The sequence below is a fragment of the Tachysurus fulvidraco genome, chromosome 25 (assembly GCF_022655615.1).
Source record: "Tachysurus fulvidraco isolate hzauxx_2018 chromosome 25, HZAU_PFXX_2.0, whole genome shotgun sequence".
In the NCBI taxonomy this organism is placed as follows: domain Eukaryota; kingdom Metazoa; phylum Chordata; class Actinopteri; order Siluriformes; family Bagridae; genus Tachysurus; species Tachysurus fulvidraco.
The window spans coordinates 14,001,366-14,027,512 of NC_062542.1; the positions used below are offsets into that span (position 1 = coordinate 14,001,366).

Below are 26,147 nucleotides of genomic sequence, written 5' to 3' on the forward strand. Positions count from 1 at the left end.
TGAACATGCATCCAAATAGTCGAAAAATAATTTATTCCATATTTAAAATACATTATCTTACAATCATATATCCATAGCGATGTTAGTTAGCTACTGTTATCTGTACCAGAGAAACAGTGTGCAGTAAATCATTTGACACTGCTGCTGGCTGGCAGGAGGTGCGCGCGCACACACACACACTGCTCCACTTGAGATTCAGCTCATGGCTTCAGACCCATGTGGCCCGTGTAACTGTTTCACGACAGCCAAACGAAGACATTCTGCAAATTTACCACGCCCCTTTTTTGGTTTGAAATTAAACTAGGAATGTGCACTAGCCATGGTAAGTGGACGGCGCGTCCCGTTCATTTCTTGGCAGGTCGCGGCTGGACGGCCTTCGACCTGCCATCAGCTTCTTGAGTGCCTCTGTGGTGCCGGGGCGGAGCCAGGCTTCCGTGGCGACTGTTGTTGTGGAAACACGACCGGCAGAAGGTGGAGACGGAGTATACTGCCAAAGGTCATCCCCTTCATCAGCAGATATTTCTCCTGGAAACCAAGGATAATAAGAATAGTTACTATATACACACACAACCTAAGAGCATTTACATTAATGATGGAAAAAAACCCCAAGGATTTATTCATTTCTTATGACAGTTTTCTTTTCTACTAGAGCTGAATGAACTGAAATCGAGATCTGGTCCTCCCACCAACTGCTACGGTCATGATTTAGATATAAATAAATGTTTTAAATGAAACCCTTAGTGAAATTTGCATTGCCTTGTCAAGCAATAGCACAACTGTTGTATGTTCTGACCTCATCTTACTCTCAGAAATAATCAGAGTTCTCTCTCACCTGATCTCCAGTCCTTCTCACTCATGTCATCCAACACTCGCATCCTGCGATGGTTCAGTTCTCGCACTCGGTCCAGCTGGAAGCTGTTTGCTGAGCCCAGAGAATAGCTGTTCCTCTCTCTGCTGGGAGTCTCTCCATCCTGAATACAAAACCATATTCACCAGTGTCACTCAGAACGTCACCTGGTTCTCATTTCAAGGCCCGAGGACCACCAGGGGCCGGTAAAGCACAGCCAGCAAGGGGTCACATTTATTTAAAAACAATTTTACCCACAGAAAATAATAACCAGCCATGAATGTAATTACAGGACTAATCAAGTAGTGTGGAACTTTAGCATTTCTGTTCTGTCCCATTCTGATTCACACCTCAAATGATTTAAATTGTATTCTGATACGTGAATAAAATGTTTACGTTCATATAAAAACTGTACTGATGGGAGTCTGTGGAATTTATTTCACAATTAAAAGGTGTCTCTGGCTGCAAAGACGCATCAGTGGGAGTTTCACTATAACCACTTACATCGGAGTAGTCCTTCCTCCTGGCACGCCGTCTTCTCTCTCGAGCAGAGATTCGATCGGAGCGCGGTGTTATGGGTAAGGAACAGCCGTTAGCGTCTACACAGCAACAAGAACAAAGTTAATCAACACTGCACTCAAACACCATGCATTTAGAAAAATCTTTCAAGCGCGGCCTGGTCATAAGCCTTGTTTGAGGAGCGAGATTACTGAAAGCTCAGGGAAAAGGGTAAAACGTCACTTTAGCTTAACATCTTCGTTTTATTTAAAGATCAGCTCACCGATAAAAGCACTCTCGGACTCTAATTGTGTGTCTCTCTCGGCCTCTTCGGCATAACCGTTACTCTGTAGGTTCAACCACAGCATCGAAAAATATCAGGTCAGTAACAGTGCTCGCAGGGAAAGAGGAAACACGGTGCAGTTATTCTGAAAGACCACAGAAATGTAGGTCACACAGAAGCAGGTCAGGTCCTGCTGCACTGCTCGCACTCACCCGAAGAGGAGCAGGCTTCATGGGAGATGACAGGTCAAAGTAATCTAATAGAAAAGAGAAAGGTCAATACAGAGTGTGTGCGCGCATGCGTTCGTGCGTGCGTTTGTGTGTGTGCGCGCGCGCATCCATAATTTAGGACGGGGAAAATAATGAATGTTGTTCAACCAAGATTTAAATATACAGTGTTTGTGTGTTTTATAAAGCTAAGCTAAGCAAACATTCAAATCAAATAACTTGATAGAGATCAGCCCTTATTAATGTCTACCCACTTATCCAATCACCCATTAATTTCTTCTGTATAAAGAGAGTTTGATCGTATGCGTGCGTGTTTGGGGATCCGACCGACAGCTCTGGCTCTTTGCATGTTGTGGAGTCTTTGTTGTTGCTCTCTGAGCAGAGCCTGCTGCTGGATTTCCAGGCTGGCCTCATCAGTGGGTGGTTCGGGATACGCCTGCCTTACTTCTTCACGGGACTCGCTGTCTGTAAGAAACACACACAAACACACACAAGGTCAGCTCTGCTTCCTCTGTTCTATCACTGTAACACCCCTGATGTATGCTTGTGCAAGATAATAAACATCCCTCTTACACTGCCGTTGCTTAAATGATGTGCTTGGGATATTTTGTAACAGCAGGTGAAATACCATCAGTGGATACAATGGATACTCCTTATTGTCCATTGCATAATTACAAGGGATCTATTTTTGTATTAAAAGTATACAATTCTAGTATTGTGTCTAGTATTGTATCAAAAATGTACTTTAAATAACTTTAAATTAAATTTCAGAAAAGCCGCAATTTTTTTTTGATGTTATTAGTGCAGGTTTTCCTTTGCGTCCTTCGCTGAAGGGTTAAATAATTTAAATAATTTAAAACGTTGATGAGTAAAATAAACGTCAGTATTCAAATGTCCACATCGGTGTATAATGCCAATGTAATGCAATACAGACAATAGAGCAAATGAAAATGTAGTTGATTTGTCACTTGGTTGTTGAAAACTAATTAAAAAAAAAATGATAAAATAATAAAGTAATAAACAAAACAAAAAATATATACATTTTTCCCAGAAAAGACTCTTAAATGCAGATGTACACTTGTTAGACACATTACTGAGGGATACTTAATCCCTTATCTGTGTATCTTGCATGGGTGTGTGAAGCTGTTCAGGTGTAATATTGCCCTCTGTATTTTACCTCTGTACTTGAGCTGGTTGAAGTCGTGCATGATCTGCTTGTTCAGTGCTCTGGTGTTTGAAGGGGGTCTCTTTACAGGCATCTCCATCCGCAGCCTGGCTATGTCAAAGGCGTTGAGTGGAGGTTGCGCTCTGTGCACACACACAAATTATATAAATCAATAAAAATGCTAGCATGCAATTCATTTAGTACAAGGAGAAGCCCTGTCACTGTGGGACAGTAAAGAGGATTATACAGTGTGTTGGTGTAAACACACACACACACACACACGGATTATAGACTATTAAAATTCCTTGTTTTAGAACACAATATTTACTATAATCCATAAAAGACTGCCATGTAAACCGAATGTCAGCTAATGCACAGGATGATGTGTGTATTTACCTGTTTTTCAAGGGAGTTTGCGTATCCTCTCTGTCGGAGTGTTGTAGCTGCCCTTCGAGCCGTTTCTGCTCACTTCGGAGGTGCCGACGCATAAATGATAACTTCCTGATCACATCTTGCTGTTCCTCTAAAACACACATTCGTTACACAATCCACTGGAGGTTCTTCCACTGACTCAGAGCTGTAGCTAAATAACAGTAACTAAAAGAAATCCTTTCACTCACTTTATTTATTTTTGTGATTCTGAGGTACAGGAAAATGTCCTTACAATTCTACAAATGTGTGGCAAGTCTGAGGTGGTGATGCGAGTTACCTGCTGCTCTGATCTGGTTCCTCCGTGCAGGAACAGGTGGGGACTGGGGAGTGGAAATAGACCGAACCTGCGGAACGACACATGGAACACGTTCTAGCTTTTTCCTCATTGACAAATTCCATCAGACCCCATAAGATGGGAACTTACAGAGTAAGCTGAAGTTGACCGTTGGCTCTTGACTGAAGGCGGTCTGGGAGAAACCTGGTGGCCTAATTTCTTTTGGATTGTAGGGATGGGTGGTGAATGAGTCCTGAACTCCTTTGGGTTCACAAAAACAGTTTGCACCGTCAGTACAACCACAGACGTGCCATTAAACGCACAACACTTAATGAGCAAATTGCTGCACGGACCTGTTCCAGCCGGGCTTGCCTTTCCTGCTCGTACTGCCGCTTTAATGCGTCATTCCCCTTCTTTTCCTGCCTCTTCTTTTCGGCCTCCCTGTGCCGCTCCTCAGCTTGCCGGTTCACCTCCTGCTCTCGGGTGTTTTCCTGCAAAAGAAGAAATCAAACTCTAATGCTGAACGTTTCAGAACCTTCGGGTGTTAAAGTACATAAATATTAAGGTCTTATTTCTAATTTTGTGAGAGACGATTGGGGACACACCTTGCGTCTTTCCTTCTTTTGCTCCTCCTCAAACTGCCTCTGCATTTGCACTCTCTCTTCAGCCAGCCTCTTCTCCTCCTTCTCCTCCTCCAGCCGCAGCTTCTCTCTCCTCTCTGCTTCGATCCTCCGCTTCTCCTCTATCTGTGTTTGCCCAGAATTCCAGGTCTCTTCAATCATTTTCAGAAGAATGTGGTTAAAATGTAATGGAAAGCACTTTATACCTGCTGTTTTAGACTCTCCTTGTATCTCTCCTGGTCACGGAGCTGCTGTGGCGTTGGAAGCTCGCTGAACACGTTTCCTCGAGCGTGTGGTGATGGCTGGGTGAAGGACGAAACTGCGAGAGGACATTTAATCAAAACCCGAATGCAGAAACTCATTACTTAACCTGATGCAAAATTAAACTACTGGATTTTGTTTTCTGTCAAATACCATCTAGGGTATAAAAATGGAAAAAAAAAAAAAAAAAGTTATTTTTTTCCCCTTTCCTCGTAGTCAAGAAACGATCATGCTTAATAATAATAATAATAATAATAATAATAATAATAATAATGTGTCAGATTTGAACGGGAGTTACGAAGCTAAACTAGAACGAAGGTTAAAGCTAGCAGATTAGCATCATGATAAAGTGCATGATTCACTCACTCGCGATTTGAACACGTTTTTTCTATACCTCACTTAAATGCAGTGCAGAACTCACTGAGCTCACTGTCCTTTATCTTTACTGTTTACAAAACAAATTTAAAAATCTATATATGACGTTTAATACTGATTTTATTCCCATCTTCACTAGCTGATTTCACCTACATTCGGGGTCAGAGAAAAAAACTGTGACCAAAAAATGACCAAAGCTTTCCTTGAAGTTCTGATCTCACAGGGTTTTACACATGTATACCTTTGTTATCTGATGCTCTGTGTAAAGTAAAATCCTTATCCTCTGGCCTTTTTGTGGCTCCAGTGCACTCCCCTGATTCTACTTCTGTTTTGTTACGTGACTCTGGGTTGGCGTATGCCTCCTCGTTGCTTCTGTGCATACGCTTCAGATCACCTAGACATGGACAAAGAAAGCGGACTTAGATTTATTTATACAGCACAAAACTGGCCCCAAACACTTTTGTGAGGCTTTAGCAATAGAATCTTGAAGGAAATCTTACTTTATTACGAAAGAGATGTCAGGATTGCCGATTACTTTAAGATCGAGTACAGCGTTGTAAGGATAATAACAGATGCTGTACGACATAAAGGACACTAACTATTGTAGAATATCATTAGATTTGATTAAAAACTGACAGAAATGAAAAGTCAAAACCATGTAAGACACAGACAGAAAACATTAAGGCATTAGTGTGGTCTTACTGATTAGGTTTCCTTGTTCGTCCCTAAGTGGAGCCCCAGCGCCTCCTCTTCCCCACGGCTCATAGGCTTTCATCTCTGCCTCCAGTTTCGCCTCGTACCTTTCCTGCTCCTCCCTCTCTCGTCTCTTCCTTTCCTGCCTCTCTTCAATCTGTGGCAGGAAAAAAAAAACTACACGCTAGTCTCCGTATGCCAACACGACTCCTGCCTGATCCATTTCTGTCCAAACACTGAAATCCTTACACTGACTGACTTGGCTGGCTCTTCTTCTATCACAGTATTTCACAAGGTACTCACATTTAAGATTTCAATACGACGCTACATACTTGCTTATAATGCCAACGTGATCCGTCCCAAAGTAACATAGAGGCATGTCTTCAGTATTTTTAGTATTAACCGAGTTGTGCTGAGCCTGCAATACAGTGCACATGCTTGCATACTTTATCTTTTACCTGTTGTTGAAGTGCCTCCTTGTAGCTTTGTGTACGGTCCTTGGAATATTGGTGCCGCTCAGGATTTGCTCCCATCCCAATTCCAGAAGGAGAAATGCCATACTGTGGAGCTGGTCTACAGAAAGATTTGAGAAGTATTCTTATTTACTGGGTATAGAACAAAGAGGGGGGTCACAAACCATGAACTGATGTCTAACTGGAAATCTGCTAAACAAAGAGTAGGAGTAACTGACATGGCTGTGATGTCTAAAATCTGACCTGGGGAAAGCGATATTGTTTAGTCCTATATAAAAACACAGCACAAGGCATCGGATATGACGAACGCTGCAGCAGACTGTAGCTAGGTGAGAAAAACCGGTCTACAAAAAAAGTAGTAGAGTGCAAACATCACTTTCGGCCAGTAAGCTTAACAGACATGAAAAACGAATTCTTTGCTGCCTTTATTCATATTTTAATCCTATTTTACACTGCTCTATGACTTTTATGCACAAGCTGCTTATAGCAAATAAGACCAGTGCTTTATAGCAAAATATTGTGAGGCTGATTTCCAGATGCAGAACCCCTGCTGAAAGGGTCATTTATTAAGAGTAGGAAATAAAAATGGGCTTCATTAGAAGGAAGCTTCTTTGAAAAGATCACTAAGGTGCTAAATAAATGAAATGTACAGCAAGTGATTGAAAGACAGGATAAAGAGCGCCTACTGTGCAAAGACTCCAGCAGGAGGCTGAAGGACTGATTTAAATGCTCCGACTGGTAGATTAGGCGGTGGGTGCTCTGCTGGAGGTCCATCTAACACACACACACACACACACACACACACACACACACACACACACACACTCTCTCTTACTTTAAAGACTTCATACTGTCTTAGGATGGTGCAACATACCATACAATGTACAAAGTATGGATAAAAACAGTTTATAAATATTAATACAAAGCCTTTAAATAAGATTTGACATATTTGACACTGGCAGTAATTCGGGAAGGTCCACTAGAGTCATTACACATTAAATTCGGCTATTAAAAGTTTAGATTTATTCAAAAGGCCAAAACAATGTTAAAACCACTCACAGTTGGTCAGATTCGGGTCTAGGGGATTCCTGGCTCCGTAGTAATAGTAGGCTTCATCGTACGGAGTGCTGTATGCCTCGGACAGCGTGGGTGCAGGTGGAGGAGCAACTCTTGCAACTCTGCGAGCAAAACAATCCAAATAATACAGTTTATAGGTTAGATGCAGAACGTACTGATCAAACGGGACAAAATGATCCTAAAATATGTAAACATGGGTAATAAAGTGCACCTGGGGGCAACCATTTCTCCAAGAGTTCCTGAGAAGTCTTTGGGCAAGTTTTTGTTGAACGCCGCAACGCCGACGTTTCTGACTCCGGTGCTCGCCGTGTTACCCAGGTGCCCCAGAGCGGTGCTGTATTCCAGAATAGGAGACTGGAAGGCCATGCGGGGTTTCTCCGGTGGCTCTCTCTCTACTTCCTGTGTCCTCTTGTTCATGTCCGCCCCGAGGGTGTCCAGTCCCGTTCCAGGCTTGTAGGGCACGTCTCGTCTCCTGCCTTCATGCTCCCTCCGTACAGCACCAAACTGTTTAATCCTGTCAGGCTGTGGGAGACCAGGCAGGTACACGGTCATACACTGAAACAAAAAGCAGGTTGTATTAATAGGAGTCTAATAAAATAAAAAATAAAAAATAAAAAAAAAGAAAGAAAAGAAATTAAGGTACTGAAGGAAAAAAAGTCTATAGTGGAATTTGTGGGAATGTTTTGTAATGAAAAAAATAAACCAGCAAGACAAGTCTGCCATCTACAGTATAAGAGAGAGCCACACAGTTACCTGCTTCTGTTGGTGCTAAAAACACAATCACAAGGCTGGTATCAGACACCACACATCGACATTTAACTTCAGCTTTTAAACAATTAATGTGCACAGATCAGTTCAGCAGATCATGCGTTCAGATCACAAATACCTTTGTCACTTTGACAGGCAAGTAACTTTGTAAGTCAGCTGCCTATGTTTTAACTTGGCTTTTATCCCAAGGTCGCATGCTTTAGCAACTTTTGTCTACAGCGCACCAGAAGTGTAACAGAATGACATCGTGTAATGTCTCGAATACCTCTTTCTCCGGGTCGATAGCTCCTGTAGCAGCAACTCTCAATTCGAGCTCCTTTTCCCTACAGATTAGAACGATGATAAATAATAACGTCGATATTATGACGAACATTTTCAGTCCATTTCATAATGCAGTGAATCGGCGATAATGCGGCTACGGCAAATACCGGTCTTAGTGACTCATCATTAGTAAGAGAAAAAAAAAAAAAGCATTGATTTATCGGTAGCCATAGGAGATGAACACAAGGTATTGTTTTGGAATATGAGAATAGCTGTATGAAAGGCAGATAAACGAGTTCCTCCGCAGTGCAGTGCACCCACTTTTTCTTATTTTTGCGCTGTTCAGCTATTTGCTCCAGTAGCTCCTGTCTGTAGCGCTCCTTTCTTCTCTGTACAGCTTCCTCTCCCTCAGCAGCCCCTATAATAGGAGCGATTAAAAAGAAAAAACGACGATATTTAAGCGAGATCCAGCACATTTACAGGTTTTGAAACCTAAATCCCAGAAATGCACTGCAGATATATGAAACAAATATATGAACAAACTTCTCATCTGTAGAGTGTAAAAATACTGATATAAAGGAATGAAGAGCTGATGAAGCTATTAATCTCACCGATCATAAGTCCTGTAGCAAACTCGGTCATGTTCCTCTTGTTTGCAGCTCTGGCTTGCGCTGGTGCTAGTGGACTGCAAGACAATCAGGAAACACAAAATCAAAACCACTTCCCATCGTTCTACAGATCGATGATTCTAACCATGAAGCTGCCTAATAAATCTTATCCATTCTCTGCATTCCGGCTGACTGCGACTCTTTTGCTAATAGACACCCTGACTGAGATTTAACAGAAAGCCTGACTGGAATCTCAGCTCAAAAACCAGCAGAAAACAACAAACTCTTATGTTTCCACCACAACAAATGCAAAAGAGAAGAGGTTTAGTCTGTGCATTACCTCATTCACTATTTAATGCACTTGAAAATTCCCTCGTTTAAACCCTTGACATTAAAAAAATGCAATTAACGAAGTTGCTCTGTCAGTACTTGGCTTTTATCGGTGCCAGTGGAGTCCGTCTGTTTTCCTCTTGATGGTCCTCTACATTAACGGTTGGTTCCTCCGCTTCTCTGTTCTCCTGAGTAAACCTGTCCAGTAGAAATACATTCATCTTAACGACACCCTCAGTGTAGTCTCGTCTATGACGGCACAAATCTTTAACTGCAAACAGAACTGAATAAGTTACTGCAACACACCTATCAGCTCTGTGTTGGAGTTTTCTGTGTCTCCTGCCAGCCAGTGCAGGCTCAGGTCGATGTCTGGGCCTCCTCTTTTGCAGAAACTCTAGCTCCTCTTGTTCCTCATCATCAGAGCTCAGCTCCTCATCAGAGCTGTAGCGTTCCCGCCTGTACCTCCTTAGCCAGCGTCTGGGTATGTCCTCCAAATCTCTTCTCGCTGGCATCCGGGCAGCATGAGACACACGATCAATCGGGTTGTCTCTCTTGGAATACTTCAGCCTCTCTGGACTCTTGCGTCCTCGTGGCTTTGGAGAAAACGATGGATGGTATGAGGTTGTAGGGATGAAGGGATCTTTTCCCCGGGGCTAGAGCCAGACAGCCATGTTATTTCTTAATATTGTATCGTTTAAATATTTACCCAAAACTTAAATATCTACACTTTAATGAGGATAATGTTTTAACTATATAATTTGTCATCAAGACACATGAACTCTATATATGACGTCACCAGGAGCACCAGCAGTGCTGAGGGTGGAACCTGTTTTTCTGACATCTCTAGTTACTCCCATTTGCTAATTTACACTATAATTTAGTCTAAATATAACACCGTCAACACAAACCTGTGGGGCATTTGAAGTTTTTCGTATCTTCTGCAGTTCCTCCTCTCCTCGGAGTAACGGACTGTAGTCCTTAGTCCTCTCACCTTGCATTGTATCCTGATAAAAAAAAACAAAATAAACTTAACCACAAATAATTTATTTATGAATTCAAGTCACAAAGGGTAGTAAACAATGACCTTTTCTTATATCAGTTCATTTAACTTCAGTTTGAGGTGTAATAATAAAGCCTCATGATATTAGGTGTTAGATAGAGGTTACAATTAAGTAATCGAAAAAAATAACAAATGACTCTGGGTAAGTGTGTACAGCCTGAACATAGGAGTGAGAAGATTAACAACATTCATGTAACAATACACAGTATACCTGAGATACAAGTCCACCTCAACAATGAAGAACAGCATCGTACCAAACAGAAACAGACTCAAATGACAATGCGGTGTTGCTACTGGACACCAAATCTCTTCCAATGTCAACATGTGAGAACAAACTCCAGTTCGTGTTAAACTCATCACTATATTGTGACCCCGAGGTGTTGCTTTACACATAATGAATTCCCTCCTTTGATTACCAGCTCTACTGCTCACACACACACACACACACACACAAATACACTCACTTTAGTAGATCTTCTCTCTCTTGTGAGGAGAGACTGTGTTTGGGATTGAGAAAATGGCTCATTGACACTGACATTTTGTTTCTAGAATACAAGACCAAAGAGTGATTTATTATAACTTCAGAAAATGTAAGAAAAATGAAAATAATTTATAATCATATTTCTGAAATAGAATTAAATTGCCTGATAATTTTCATACATGAATGAGCATACAAAAAAGACTTCTAACTAATACAAACATCAGTTATATAGCAAACCTACACCACATCGTATCTGATAGGTCAGCGGGTGTTAATTAATTCTCTATGATCTCAGTCCCCAATGCACTTCCCAGCTCAAATAAATAGCCGTGTCTCAGGGACATTTATTTCTCTCCCTTTTACGTCCAACATTCTCACTGAAGATCTTAATCTATGTCTGGATTTCTCTAAAAACAATGATCATGATTTAAAGAGTTTAGATTAATAAAATTGAATTAAAATACACATTCCTATGAACCATTTTTTCGAAGCAAATAGTTCAGAGAGCTCTTCACAGAAGCAGAAATCAGTCACACACTGGGTCATGTCTATGTTCATCTCTCTGCTGTGTGCCTGTACTGTTCCTTAGACACCTAGGGTAACCTCACCTGGGCTTGTTAATGAGCTGATATTCCACATCACGTGTGGTAAAAGCCAGGCAACACTAAATACACCCTGCAAGGATTCTGGGTCATAACATCATAACAGATATTTCTAAGCTCCGACTGAGTTCCCTGCTTTACCGCTTTCTATTTAGTAGGCAGTCAAATCAGTATAAAAATATTTCTCAGGCCTAGTTTTGGAACACAACCGACTCAAAGCTTCATGTTTTTACTGCTCCCGAGAACAACTGTGTATTTCTGTGTGACAAATTTAACTGGATTAGACTTCAGCCATACAGTTGGGTTCTTTTGGTGTATTAAAAGCTGTGGTACGTTTCCTCCCACTTCAGAAAAACACTGTGTGCTCAGCAGGTAGATGGGTTACACTAAACTGCACTTTGTGAATAAGTGACCTGTGACGGACTGCTGTCCCATTCTGTGACCCTGACCAGAATCGAGTAATAAAGATGAACAGATGAATAGTGATCACCTCCAACACAAAGCGCCTGTAATCCAGGCGAAGCTCTTCCTTCAGCTTTTGCTTTTTCCTTTCATATTCCTCTCCCAGCTGCAAACTTAAACCATATCCATCATCTGAAAGAAAAACAAAAAGACAAAACAATTCGATGATGTCGAATCTTTACCGGGACATTAATTATGATGTTATTATACTGAAGGATTTATACCTTTATTCTGTTTGGTTTGTGACGTAGTTTTGCCAGGAGGCTCGTTTTCCTCTGTATTTTGAGCAAAGCTTGACTAAACAGCAACGAAATAAAAAAAAAAGAAGAGAGGTTTTCATAAATATACAGCTTTACTTTTTTTAAAAAGTGCATTAAGTAGAATTTGTGGGAAAAAATGTTTAGCAGTGAAGCTAAATAAGATCTGAATGGTATTTTATATGCTGAAATCATTTCCACACGTTCATTTACACAAAACCATGGTGCTTTAACTAACTTTCAGGCGCTGTTTAACATTCAGCTCTTAGAAAGCCAAGGTATAACTTTATAAACATGAAGCTTCTCCTAATGATCAGATGCATTTGGGGGCGTGGCTAAAAACATGATTGACAAGAGATCAATCCAAGATTCATCAATCCAACATTTAAGATCGTTACACACACACACACACACACACACACACACTTATTTACACTTACACACACACACACACACACACACACTTATTTACACACACACACACACACACAGTGATTAAATCACAGTACCTTCATTTCCATATAAGGCATGTATCCACATTCTGTCACCATCTTCGATTTTTCTTCGACAAAGTCGACGTTGTTTGGTTTATTTAGAATCAGAATAGCAACCAAACATCGCAAGTTTTCCCTCGTGAGGCTCGAGAGCAGAAAAACGTTCTCTTGATGTTGGTTATCAGCCTGGCATCCAATCAGACTTCCAATCCAACAAGCATCACGACTGTATCCTGGCAACCGCAGAATAGCAACCGAGCGAGCGCGCGTGCACGCACAACCACGCTATTCTTACTTCATTTGAAACTCCCAGACACTCAGATAACGGACTCGGTGCGACCGCTTAGCCTCCTTTTCTAACTATTTCAACCCAGAGTCGGCCATGAAGGCTTCATTAAACAAGAAAATGTTCCTCTACTCCGTATTTGTTCGGTAGAAAACGAAGTATCTAGCGTTGTAGCTTCGTTACCGCGGCTGTTTCTTCGCGATTTGCTAATGAGGCTTAACGGTATATCAAAATAAAAGTCGTGTTTTGTAGCTTATTTTGGAAAATGAGTTAACCAAAAACGCAGATCAGTGTGGACTCATATGAGATTTTAAAAACGATTTGATAATAACAAAGATAATAATAATTATTATTATTTATATTAGATATAAATTATGTTTGTGTACCAGATTTAAAATACATTGATACGATCGTTTCTAAGACTCATTTGCAAATAATGTCTGAGCTGATGTTATAAAAAAAGGTAATATACATCAACTCATAGTTTACAAAACAGTCTAATTGGTCATCATTTACAATATTAAATAATGTCTTAAAGAGCCAACTTGTGATCGAGTGTCGAATTGTACTTTTGGAACTTTTAATTTGGAAAAGTCCTACCCACTTCCGCCAGAAGCTTACTGCTATATTACAGTGGCACTAGAGGGCGCAATAATCCGCAGTAAATTAAAGTGAACGGCTCGAAACGACAATTTTTCTTTTGTCACTTGCTTTTGTTTCTACAAATATAGATCATATATAGAACGCTTAATCGTCCATCTATATATAAAACCAATCTGGCTCAGACGGACAAGATAATCCACCCCCCAGTAAACGCTAAACAAGTAAAGGTCACTTCCGGAACAGACGGAAGCCCAGTTCGTACAACCGAGGCAGGTGTTGCCTTTTATTTGTTTCCCTACCTGTATTCCGGCGATCCCGCCTCCTGCTTTATGATATGACAGCGTTTCATACGCACTTCCACCGATTGGACAGTGAAATTGCTATTAATGTAAAATAACTCAGATAACCGAACAAATTAATATTTTTTTATTTTGAAGTTTACTGTTTATAAATAGTGTTAGTTCAGATTAGACTAAACAAGATAATGTCTATTGTAAAAAGCTCTATAAAGATAAACTTGAATTGAATTGAATTGAACATATGCCGTGTATCTAAAATGACTAATATATAAACTGTACCAGAATTTGTCATGTTATATTAACATGATTGGCTTTACAGACTAATTTAAATCTCATGTCAACATGGAGGACGCGTTAACCAAATCATCCCTAATAACAGGAGCATCTCATCCATAACACTATATAATTGTTATGGTGATAAAAACGTCCTGTTCACTGTCCAATCAGTGGCTTTATTGAGTATTAACTGCTCAGCCAATCCGAGAGAAGAGGGCGGGGCGACTGAATACGGGTGGGACACCAATTCCGACAGCAGTGTTGGTGTTGAAATGCTATTCAGCCGAACGGATCTCTGAAGCTGTCAGTGTTCGGACCCGAGCTTCAGTCCATCAGCCGGCGAGGCGGCTCACTTCCTTCTCCTGGAATCTTAAGAAAATGGCGACGGGGAGCATCAACCCGTTTAACACAAGCGACTCGGAGGAGGAACCGGAGCGGCGGAGACGCGACGGTGGTGACAGCGAGCAGCGCAGCCCGAGTGACGAGGCACAAGGCCGGAGCCCAGGGCCCTTCTCCCCTCCGCCGACTGACACGGATCCCAGCTCGCTTTTACTGTCCAGCCACAGGACAGGTGCGGGCCTCGGTGCGGGAAGCGGCGCTGAGCCCCCGCGGGTGTCCGTGGACGCCATCGCGGCGCAGCTGCTCCGAGATCAGTACATCCTCACAGCCTTGGAGCTGCACACCGAGATGCTGGAGGCCGGCAGGGAGCTGCCCAGGCTGCGTGATTACTTCTCCAACCCGGGCAACTTCGAGCGGCAGAGCGCCACACCACCGGCCTGTAAAGAGCAGGGTGTCGGGCTCAGTGCTGCTGGAGCTCTGAGTAAGTCACACACCTCGGTCTGGTCTCATTTATACTCTTATCTGAGCATTGTGCTGATCCCCAAAACCCTCATCATCATTATGCATTTTACAGAAAACAGAGTAGAATACTGTGCGGGATACAGAGTAGAATACTGTGTAGAATACTGTGTAGGATACTGTGTAGAATACTGTGCAGGATACAGAGTAGAATACTGTGCAGGATACAGAGTAGAATACTGTGCAGGATACAGAGTAGAATACTGTGCAGGATACAGAGTAGAATACTGTGCAGGATACAGAGTAGAATACTGTGCAGGATACAGAGTAGAATACTGTGCAGGATACAGAGTAGAATACTGTGCAGGATACAGAGTAGAATACTGTGCAGGATACAGAGTAGAATACTGTGCGGGATACTGTGTAGAATACTGTGCGGGATACAGAGTAGAATACTGTGCGGGATACAGAGTAGAATACTGTGCGGGATACAGAGTAGAATACTGTGCGGGATACTGAGTAGAATACTGTGCGGGATACAGAGTAGAATACTGTGCGGGATACAGAGTAGAATACTGTGCGGGATACAGAGTAGAATACTGTGCGGGATACAGAGTAGAATACTGTGCGGGATACAGAGTAGAATACTGTGCGGGATACTGTGTATATTACTGTGCGGGATACAGTGCATAATACTGTGCGGGATACAGTGCATAATACTGTGCGGGATACAGTGCATAATACTGTGCGGGATACAGTGTAGGATACAGCGTAGCAGGATACAGTGTAGGATACAGAGTAGAAAACAGTGTAGGATACAGTGTAGCAGGATACAGTGTAGGATACAGTGTAGCAGGATACAGTGTAGGATACAGTGTAGCAGGATACAGTGTAGGATACAGTGTAGCAGGATACAGTGTAGGATACAGTGTAGCAGGATACAGTGTAGGATACAGTGTAGCAGGATACAGTGTAGGATACAGAGTAGAAAACAGTGTAGGATACAGTGTAGCAGGATACAGTGTAGGATACAGAGTAGAAAACAGTGCAGAAAACAGTACAGTTAACAGGAAATAGGGCACTTTTATAGGCTGTACACAGACATGTGAAATATTTTATACATTAGACATTACCTTTATAAAAAGGATTCAAAAGATGACTTTTGTCTCCAAATGTTTTCCTTCAAAACACCTATGATACTTGTGCAAGGTTTAGGGAGACATCCCAAATAGTGCCCATTTTACTGCATATAATGCACTACATAGGCTACATATAAAGTGTGCTTATGACTGTATTCTTTAAATCTTAGGGAACAAAAGTAGGTGTCATTCCACTGGCTTCCACATACAGTAAACACAGCGCAGTGCATAAGGTGCAGGAATTGTTATAGCTCGCTAAAATAAGGGGCTGAAGTTCCAGCACACTACATGGACATAGTAGTCTAGTTTATAGAGCACAGGATTTATTTTTTTTTCACACTCTTTACAGTTAAACAGCTGAATTTCACACATTGTGAAACAAAAAAAATTCACACAAATATCTAGTACACTACACAGGGTGTATAAAGTTTATTTCTAAATAGCTTCTTATTGGCCACATAGTGCACTTTAAAGAAACCAGGAACCTTTATTCTACGCCATATAATAAACAAGCCGTGTTTAATGTTTTGACATCCACGCAGAGTGTCTGATTAGATCATTTGTTGCCTATGTAGTGCAAGCGATGTAGCGAATATAAGCACTATATAAGATGTAGGAGTCATCCATGTCTAGTGCACTTAAATAGTGAGCAGGAAGACAAACCTAAACGGCTTCCATAGTGCACTTCATAGGATGCATGAAGTTTTATTTTATAAAAGGATGTACAGGAGAGTACAGAAACTATTATTTTATACCTTTCAAGTACTGTTATTGTTATATAGGAATTATAAAGCTAAAGTGGATTTCTAGTGCACTACATAGGGTGTGAAAGCCATCATTTGGCACCACATTGTTTTAGAGTTATAGCACATTATATAGGTTGCAGAAGCTCTTGATTCACACCATATATAGTGCTCTTTAACTAGTAGATGAGAGATGAATCTCCTTTACGTTGTGTTTCATGTGTGTGTATTGCTGATGATCCCTGTGAAGTTTTCCCCTCAATGGTCCCAGCCATGCAGGCGCAGGATAAAAAGAAACGGAAAAACGGTGTCGGTCATGTGATCGGTACGTAACTACGTGCGGTGGAAGATTTGCAGTTTGTACCCTGTGTGCGCGACATAACCGTGAGCTTTCTTTCCCAGTCGCCATTCCTCCTGCTGAGTGTGATTATCTCTGATGCCGTGTCCTTCTCTGACTCTTGTTTACCTTTCACAGCATGGCTTTTGATTATTTCCACTTGCTTCTACTTTTACTGAGTTCTTGTCAAGGTTACGCATGCGATTGGAGTGTTTGACCCACAGCGTACTTCAGTACTGGTGTAAGATAACAGCACACAGGGCTGAGGTTCAGGTTTCCTCAAGTGCTGTGAAAATACTTGCTAGATTAAAGAATTTCCCAGTAAGGACAACACTAATCGGGCTACAAGCGGCCTACCGGTCATTACAAATTGTGTAAAACTGTAAGTCTTTCTGTAATATAATAAAACAATGCCAGTCGTTTCCTTTCATGGTGGGAAAGTGTGTGTGTGTGTGTGTGTGTGAGAGAGAGAGTGAGTTGAATTGCTTTGTTTTAACACTGAGATTTCTAGCACTTTACTAAAAGACAGATACAAGCTTAATTTTATTATAAAATCTCTATTATTCTTATTGTTCTGGTGGTTTATAGGAAATGACCTCATCAGGAGAACTTTGCTGTTCTTACAGGAGATGGAAATAAGATGCAAATATATCATGACTTCAGTTTGCCACCCAAATGACTACTTACTGTGCAGAAAGTGAATCTATCTAATCAGGGTGTGCTTCTTTTCTTATCTGTGCCCCTCTGTGTAGTGTTCTACATGGGTTTAATCTTTTTGCTGTGTCAGCAGTGTTATACGGTATTATGCTCCTTCAGATGTATTATACCGTATCACTGTCTTCTTCCTGTGTTACAAAGTCAGTGGTAATTGTGTCAGAGTTACTCTTTCATTTGAGTTACATTATGCCTACTGTGATATACCCTGTCTTTCTTGTTACACAGTATTAGGCAACACATACAGTAGGCTGAGGTAAACAGTGTCATAGGTTTAACACATTGTCAGCTGTGTTCCACTGTGTTGGCGCTGTTGCACTGTCAGCTGTGTTCCACTGTGTTGGCGCTGTTGCACTGTCAGCTGTGTTCCACTGTGTTGGCGCTGTTGCACTGTCAGCTGTGTTCCACTGTGTTGGTGCTGTTGCACTGTCAGCTGTGTTCCACTGTGTTGGTGCTGTTGCACTGTCGGCTGCGTTCCACTGTGTCGGCTGCGTTCCACCGTGTCGGCTGCGTTCCACCGTGTCGGCTGCGTTCCACCGTGTCGGCTGCGTTCCACCGTGTCGGCTGCGTTCCACCGTGTCGGCTGCGTTCCACCGTGTCGGCTGCGTTCCACCGTGTCGGCTGCGTTCCACCGTGTCGGCTGCGTTCCACCGTGTCGGCTGCGTTCCACCGTGTCGGCTGCGTTCCACCGTGTCGGCTGCGTTCCACCGTGTCCGCTGCGTTCCACTGACTTGGTGCTGTTCTCCACTGTGCTGGTGCTGTGTTAAACTGTGTCAGTGCTGTCCAATGTCAGCTGTGTTAAACTGTGTCAGTGCTGTTTACACTATCACTGTTTCAGAGCTGTTTATACTGTCAGCCATTACACTAAGTATGCATCGTTACATGGTCAGTTCTGTTACACTGTGAACTTTTATGCTTTGTCAGTGCTCTAATGCTGTTGGTTGTGTTATAGTGTCAGTGCTCTTACACTGTCAGCGATGTTCCACTGTGTCAGCAGTTACACAGTGATGGCTTTGTTACTTTGTCAGCTGTGTTGCACTCTTAGCTGTGTTGCTAGTTAAAAGAACATCTTTTGTATATCGTGAAATGTAGTGGACATTGCATTACAAAGATTTTCTTAACTATGAGCATTGTCAGTAGTGTTATCTCCCTCTGTCCCTTCTATACATAGTAGTGCACAACAAAATCGTATTGTTTTCTTAACTAGCAGGCAACTAGCATTAGCTAGTATATAACTACCCTGTTCACTGCTATAGGTTGTTTTTTAAGCTTTACTCCTCATCACTACTGTTCACTCATCAAGGCTTCACCACCAATCTGTTTGAGGACCACAGTGGTTGAACATTTGCATGTCTAATTGACCCTTTGTGTGCTTTGTGCATTGAATCCAGGATCTTTTCACTTTTATTGTTACTAATGCATGTCATCTTCCTGTGAGACTTCCTACTAAGGAGTAGCAGATGGCTCACACTCCCAGCTCCACATCTATTGTGTGCTGGGGATATTTGCCAAAATGTCAACTGGAGCTTTCATAAATTTCAAGTTTCATAAATGCACAGTATAATAATTCTAGAATAAACGTAGATAGATAGAAAATAAATAAATGCTTTGCCTATTAAAGGTGTATCTGCTGTTCAAGGGTGGATCGATCTATCTATCTATCTATCTATCTATCTATCTATCTATCTATCTATCTATCTATCTATCTATCTATCTATCTATCTATCTATCTATCTATCTATCTATCTATCTATCTATCTATCTATCTATCTATCTATCTATCTATCTCTCTATCTCTCTATCTCTACTGATTTCTTAATTAGTAAAAATACAAATTTCTTTAATAAATACCTATAAGTAAGGTTTAGCTAACTGAGACTTAATGTATTTAAGAATGATCGTGAAAAGTCTGCTGGTTTAAAAAAATATTATAGTTTGATATTTACTATGTTTAACGTTAGGAGAATGTCCTCAAAACAAGATATTGCTGTCCTTCTTGCACCAAGTTTTCTGAAGATAATAAGTTAATAAGAAAAGAAATGCGGTTTGTCATTTTACAGAGAAACCGCGAAGCCTTGCGTCTTTATCTCTGACCGTTAGGAAGCGGCTTGTAAAAATGCTAAATAAACAAAAAACCTGTCCAGATAAACAATTAGAGTTTAACTGCCTTTTTTAATGTGACTTGATGTGTCTTCGTTGGCAGCGTTGTCTTTTAAGATGTCTTTATCTTTACCAGCACTGAACAGCAATAACAATAAAAGTTCACATTTCCTGATCTCACTGTACTGTATCTCCTCACACGCTGAATTTCACTTTAACAGATCGAGAAAAGATGTTGGTTTGAAAAACAGGTGAAAATCTGCAGTATTTTTAGATGAGGATTTGCAGCTCGGTCGAACGAACGCTGTGCGCATAATGTGTGTCCTAATTGGATCATTTGTTCACAGCAGCTGTGTGATAGTCATCAAAGCAGACTCGTCTCTTGCCTCCTTGTGCTCTTTTAGGGCTGAATCGTGTCATTGTGCATGCCGCACACACTCGTATACACAGTCAGGGGCAAAATTTCATCAGCACTCTAGGGTGGTTAATGAGATTTTGCTGAAATCTTGGCTAAGGTCTACCTGTGGGATAGAGGGAGATTTACATTCTGGGGGTCGTAGTCTTCTGGGTTGTTCAGTAAGTGTAGCACCGGTTTGGATTGTTAAACAGTTTCAGGTTTTCTTCCTCACTTTGGATGTGCATCCTATAGGTGGGCACTAATATTACACGCTTGCCTGGATTACAAGACAGAATATAATTTTTGCTGGCAAACTACCAGTAAAACCGGTAATATTGCAACAAGAAAAGCTACAAAAAAGGGTTTGGTAGCCTAGTTGGATTGCTGAGAGGAAGGTTGTGAGTTTATATCCCAGGTCCACCAAAGCTGCCACTGCTGGGCCCCCTTAGCAAGGCACTTATCCCTTAAGTGCTCAGTTGTATAATAAAAAACAATGTAAAATGTAATTCGCTCTGGATAAGGGCGTCTGCCAAACGCCATAAATGTAAATGTATGAAATTTTGTTTTGTCCACAAAAAGACATTTCAAAATAAACAAATGGTAAAAAAAAAAATTCTGTTTTACAAAATATTACACAATCCCATAATATCGCAGAAAAGTATTTTGTGCCATAATTTATCACAATATTATTATTAAATTCAAGCGATTTTTATTCAAAACAGTAACTTTCATACCCAACTTACAGCTAACACATGGTACAAGGGTTTACATTATAAGGTTTTATTGTTCGTTGTATGTTACTAACCCTGATTGTACAGCTAGCATAAGCAAAGCTGTTAGTGTTATCTCTCTACTTGGTAAAATTATCTGACTTTCTGAGATCGGTGCGGACCTGAATATCGAAGCAAAGAACAGAACGCAGCCGTTTTCACTCGCATTACCTTGTAACTGTAAGTGATTTACACTCATTCTGTTTTATTTCACAGTTCTATCTTTTGAGCATTTGTGTTTATTTTTCTTCTTGTGTCTGAACTTCTAAAGTCATTACCTCAGCATGTCTATTCTATGTCTATTCGTGACCTGCTGCTTTTGCTACTGACGTGACCTGCTTTTGACTTTACAATAAGTTCATAGTCTGTCAAAAGCAGACGGTGGAATGTTTCAGGGATGCACTGTAGGTAAAGAGATGGTCAAAAGTCAAATAACACAAGGTGGAAATATGAGCAGTAGGTTAAAATTTGGCTACATTTAGAATCGAATATCAGATATCAAGACCCTTATGGTAAATATGTTAACTATGAGAGGCCATTTAATGAAATGTTTATATTACTGACACTTAATGCTAGCGAGCTTGATAACATGAGCTAGTCTGACAGGATTCCTGAGAGGAATACAAGTATTTGTAAATGTTTGTTTTTCAATATTAATGCTAGTGCTAGCTAGCTATCAAGTCCTAACCTGGTGGGAATTTTTTAGATTCTTAAATGTTCAGGTTATGTGCCGTTAGCATTAAGCTAACGCTGCAATCAACTAACTTTTTAGTTAAAGATGTTTACATAATTGAATATATTGGTGTTATAAAGCAAGCTAACATGGAGGGATGTCTCAGGGATTTTAAGCCATATTTTTAACTGCTTCATATGTTCACTGTAAACCTTAGCTAGAGATATCTCGAGTTCGCCTGACATGGCTTCTATCAGAAATTTCAATTTCAAATGTTTACAAACTTTCTTGATGGTCAGACTTTTAAATCGTGTTCAGAAATATGTATAATTATCGAAGCTGATGCGAGCTAGCTGACCATAATAAGCTAACTCGACAGGATATTTTAGAAGAACAATCTAATCATAACATCCAATCATAAAACCTTCTAATCAAAGGAAAGCTTGACATGGTCTTAGTCATATAAGTGAATATGCACCTTATTTTTATATGTAATGTGTATAAAGTAAGAGAAGGAAGATTTGCTCTCATGTCCCACATCGCTGCGTGAATAAAGCCTTGTTTTCTGTGCCCTGAGATAACCTTTATGATGATATTTCCATAATACTGCATACAATCGTTCCTTATCTCGTGAAATGTATGCGAAAGGACGACATGCATGGTACGATGAATGCTTCTGTTGTTGCTAATGTGTTTTTAATTCATATTTTCATATGAGCTGAACTTTTGTGGACAAGCTACCAGGGGAAAACGAATAGCATGCTGAACCAGAAAGCAAATAGCTGTAACATTTGATTCAAATCACATGATAATGGCACTCGATTCATCACCAGTTATGATTAGGGTGCTGAGCAAAGCATGTCAAGTCAAGTCAAAAAGCTTTTATTGTCATTTCAACCATATATAGCTGACGTGGTACATATCGAAATGAGACAAAGTTTCTCCAGGATTGTGATAAAATAAAATAAAGACAGAGCTAAGGACTTATACACAGTCTGGTTGTGAGGGCCCGAATGCTTCGGTACCTTTTTCCAGATGGCAGGAGGGTAAAGGGGTGTGTGGGGTCATCCACAATGCTGTTGGCTTTGCGGATGCAGCGTGTGGTGTAAATGTCCATGGTAGAGGGAAGAGAGACTCCAGTGATGATCTCAGCTGTCCTCACTATCCGCTGCAGGGTCTTGCGTTCAGAGATGGTGCAGTTCCCAAACCAGACAGTGATGCAGCTGCTTAGGATGATCTCAATGGTCCCTCTGTAAAACACAGTCAGGATGGGAGGAGGGAGATGTGCTTTCCTTAGTCTATGTAGGCTGCTGGGCTTTCTTGGTGATGGAGCTGGGGTTGAGTGAACATTTGAAGTTTTCTCCTGAAGTCAACAAGCAGCTCATTTAGAGACAGGTTGTCGGCTCTACACCAGGCAGTTAGCTTGACCTGCCAGCTGAATATTGCTGGTCAAGTCACGCCCAGGGATCGGTTTGCCAACAGAACGTCAACAACAACTCCTTATCAGTGCTTTGTTGAAGGCAGTAGTGTGTATTAAAGTCCACTTTCATAATCAGAGTAAATCTCATTTCGGTGTTTCCCTTGTTTCCCCCTTGTCATCTTCCCCAGAACATGCTGTGAGAGCATCAGAGCTCTTATAGCGTCAGTGAGGATTCAGGCTCAAACTCCGGTGATGTCTTCGTTACTGATTTTTGTAGTACTGAAGGTAATAATGGGTAATAAATGTAGTGATAAGAGTTCAAGCCAAGTAGGGCATCAGTGGAAAAAAAATGCTCTTGTGTCACGTGTTCGGTTAGAAAGGATTCTGAGTCGGGTTAATTTTATACCTGCTGGTTATTTGTTTTGGATTGGGATAAGCTGGAAAAATGTAATGTAAATGGAAGGACATTTAAATAATGCTCTGGACATCATTACAAGACAGTATGGTGCTTAAGGATCTTTCTGTGAGTGATTTGTAGCTTGTTGAGAAACTCCGGCAGGAAGATTCCCATGAGCTCATCACAAAATCCATGGTTTGACATGTTGCAGTATGTTTTAGCAAGAAATATGAGGGAAATAGCAAACATGCAGGATTTTAGCTGATCACCCAAGTCAATCTGATGTTTATTTAGTTTTATAACGGACTACAAGGCTTATGTAGATACTGATCATACAGTATGATCAGGATATAAAGTAAAGAATTGGTACAATAGGATTACATTTCTAATAGGAATGACATCTCTTACATTGGCCGTGTAGCTACACTGAAAATCTGACGAAGTTAATGCAAGAAAACGTATCTTGGTTGACTGAGTACATTTGGCGTACAGTTGCAAAATTCTGTTCATCGAATAGTTGTTTTTGCGTGAGATCGTGTTGGGTTGTGAATGTAGATGAGTCAAGACGACGGGAGGAGTGTCACAGAGATGCTGATGTAACTGATTTTTGCCTTCTTTGCAGATCGCGCAGGCAGCATCAGCACTCTGGACTCGCTGGATTTCACACGGTACTCGGACGACGGAAACAGAGAGACGGACGAGAGGGTTGCGGGTAAGTTTATTTAGTACGGGAAGCAGTGCAATAGGACACGATGTTGTCAACAAAAACCAGATTAGACAGTGAATTCTGTGTTTAGCTTTGGGATTTGTTCGCTCAGATGTTTGATTGCTCGTCATCCTGAAATGTACGGCTAATTTATAAGACTCCACGATGTCAGCATTAACGTTATAGTCACTTTAAAACATCTTGGTTAGTCCTGCAGGGAACGTCAGAGCCTCTCCGTTCGGGGGAAGTGTAGCGTCCACGTGATGCTCAGTTCTTCTGAATAACGATGAGACCATGAGCAGCGTGCTTCACTGAACGCATTCAGCTCGGGCCTCTTTCAGCTCAATGTCCCCATTCTTTGAAGATGACGAACAGGACGAATCCATGGAGAGGCCTGAAAGTGGCCTAAATACTAATGAAAAGCATTTCATAGGTTTCATAGACTCTTGCGATTTCCATGAGAATCATTCTTAGCCCATTTTTAAAGTAGTTGAAGAGAAATAGTAAAAAATATTATTTTACTATAATCGATATGCATCGTAAAAACAGTCGTAACATTAACTAACCAAAACATGTATATGGAAATATGTATGTTAGTGCGGTCTAGTAGCTATGAGCTTTTAGGATTATGTGTACAGCAGGAGGAAATATGAAGCTTCACGTATACTTCACTGCACACCGTTTAAATATGGTGTAAGACCAGAGCAACAGGGCAGGACAACGGGATACAGTAAACACACACAGTGCAGGACGCTTCAAGATTAAACCCTGATATCACTTCTCATCGAGATTAGTCATGTTGTAATTAATCCTACTTCTGATTTTGGTTTTATCAGCAGTTTATATCTCCTTCGCCTTGCAGTCATTCTTCAACTAGGTTGCTGGGTTGAGTTCTTTACTGAAAAGCCAGGGATTAGAACTGAGCCAGACTGACATATGACATATCAGCATATTACACAACATTTAACTGTGTAGCTCAGAATCAGGGTAAAGCAGGGTTCAGAACCGAGTGTGTACCGAGTTATTATTATCTAATGTTTCTGTGCACACACTTTTTTTTTACTTTTTCAGTGTATATGCAGATCCAATTTTAGAGCCGTATTTAAATCGTTAATTATTCTGTAAAACGAGGCAGAGTATTAGGATTTGAACAAACGATTATTTTTATTGTATAGCAAATAACAATTATAATTTTAATGGATGATATTAGGATATTTATTTTGTGTATATATAGGACTTCAGTTTGTCACTGGTAAGTAGAGGGATTTAGGAACCTTGCAGCAGAGAAAGCCTGTAGCCAGAGAAAGTAGTGATTGGACACTTGCAGCAAATTCTCCAAATCCAACAGCCCTGGCTGTCTGACCTGGGGTTTTTCTGGCTTTCTGATGAGTCCCAACACCAGTTTTTTTTTTTGTTTTTGTTTTTTCTCCTTGCTGTGTTGATCCTTCCAGGCCAGCATCCCTTTGCCACTTTATTTAATTTTTATTATTATTATTATTATTATTATTATTATTTATATTGCTTGCTTTTAAGTTTTACCATTCGTTGATTCGGTATCCTATGCTCTCCTGATCTGCAGAGGAAATCTTCCCGGTCCTTGTCTTTACTGTAAGTCCTTCTCGAGTACAAGTGTTTAGCAGAGGTACAATTCACTACCGAACACAATCCCAGCTTGTGTAACTCATGTCGTCGGTTCTTTAGTACGATCCTGAAGTAAATACCACTTCTGGATTCAGGAAGCCCTAGATTTTTAATGCAGGACCTGGTGTTCTCTGCAGATCTTCAGCGCACAGGTATGCCAAGTGTCTTCTCCTCCATCCTTCTTCTCCCAGTGCTTTTTCTCAGAAAAGGCTGCTGTAGCAAGATTGCTGCAGGCTTCGACAGATCTTACGTATCATAAGAAGAAAAGGTGCGATGCTTTCCGGTGGATTAATTTAACAG

General features: G+C 40.9%; 2 protein-coding genes across 14 annotated transcripts in view; one reads left to right on the plus strand and one right to left on the minus strand.

Moving 5' to 3' along the window:
* Positions 1-16: 16 nt before the first annotated feature.
* LOC113660126 (centrosome and spindle pole-associated protein 1) lies at positions 17-13,168 on the minus strand. 6 transcript variants are annotated; one of them, XM_047808645.1, is made up of 30 exons: positions 12,564-13,151; positions 12,022-12,094; positions 11,826-11,929; positions 10,717-10,797; positions 10,101-10,196; positions 9,499-9,845; positions 9,292-9,390; positions 8,866-8,939; positions 8,576-8,672; positions 8,259-8,316; positions 7,979-7,993; positions 7,437-7,747; positions 7,208-7,326; positions 6,835-6,922; positions 6,134-6,248; positions 5,685-5,832; positions 5,224-5,376; positions 4,553-4,665; positions 4,332-4,472; positions 4,080-4,217; positions 3,877-3,987; positions 3,730-3,796; positions 3,417-3,543; positions 3,033-3,163; positions 2,183-2,320; positions 1,841-1,884; positions 1,629-1,692; positions 1,352-1,446; positions 833-971; positions 17-525 (listed from the first exon to the last, which is right to left on the minus strand). In XM_047808645.1, the coding sequence occupies exons 1-30, from the start codon at positions 12,603-12,605 to the stop codon at positions 314-316; spliced, it is 3,540 nt and encodes a 1,179-aa protein (XP_047664601.1). In that variant the 5' UTR covers positions 12,606-13,151; the 3' UTR covers positions 17-313. The 6 variants fall into 6 exon arrangements, with proteins under 6 accessions (XP_047664601.1, XP_047664599.1, XP_047664602.1 ...); XM_047808643.1 differs by having other exon boundaries at positions 7,437-7,780; XM_047808646.1 differs by lacking the exon at positions 7,979-7,993 and having other exon boundaries at positions 12,564-13,150.
* Positions 13,169-14,216: 1,048 nt separating this feature from the next.
* Positions 14,217-26,147, plus strand: part of relch (RAB11 binding and LisH domain, coiled-coil and HEAT repeat containing) — a 43,104-nt gene continuing 31,173 nt past the window's right edge. For 2 of the 8 annotated variants that reach the window (XM_027174586.2, XM_047808649.1), the window contains exons 1-2: positions 14,220-14,832; positions 24,123-24,212. In XM_027174586.2, coding sequence (XP_027030387.2) covers positions 14,391-14,832; positions 24,123-24,212 — 532 coding nt within the window. In that variant the 5' untranslated portion in view covers positions 14,220-14,390. Of the gene's footprint in view, positions 14,833-24,122; positions 24,213-26,147 lie in introns of all 8 variants that reach the window. The other 6 variants (XM_027174578.2, XM_027174588.2, XR_007139527.1 and 3 more) reach the window with 5 other exon arrangements.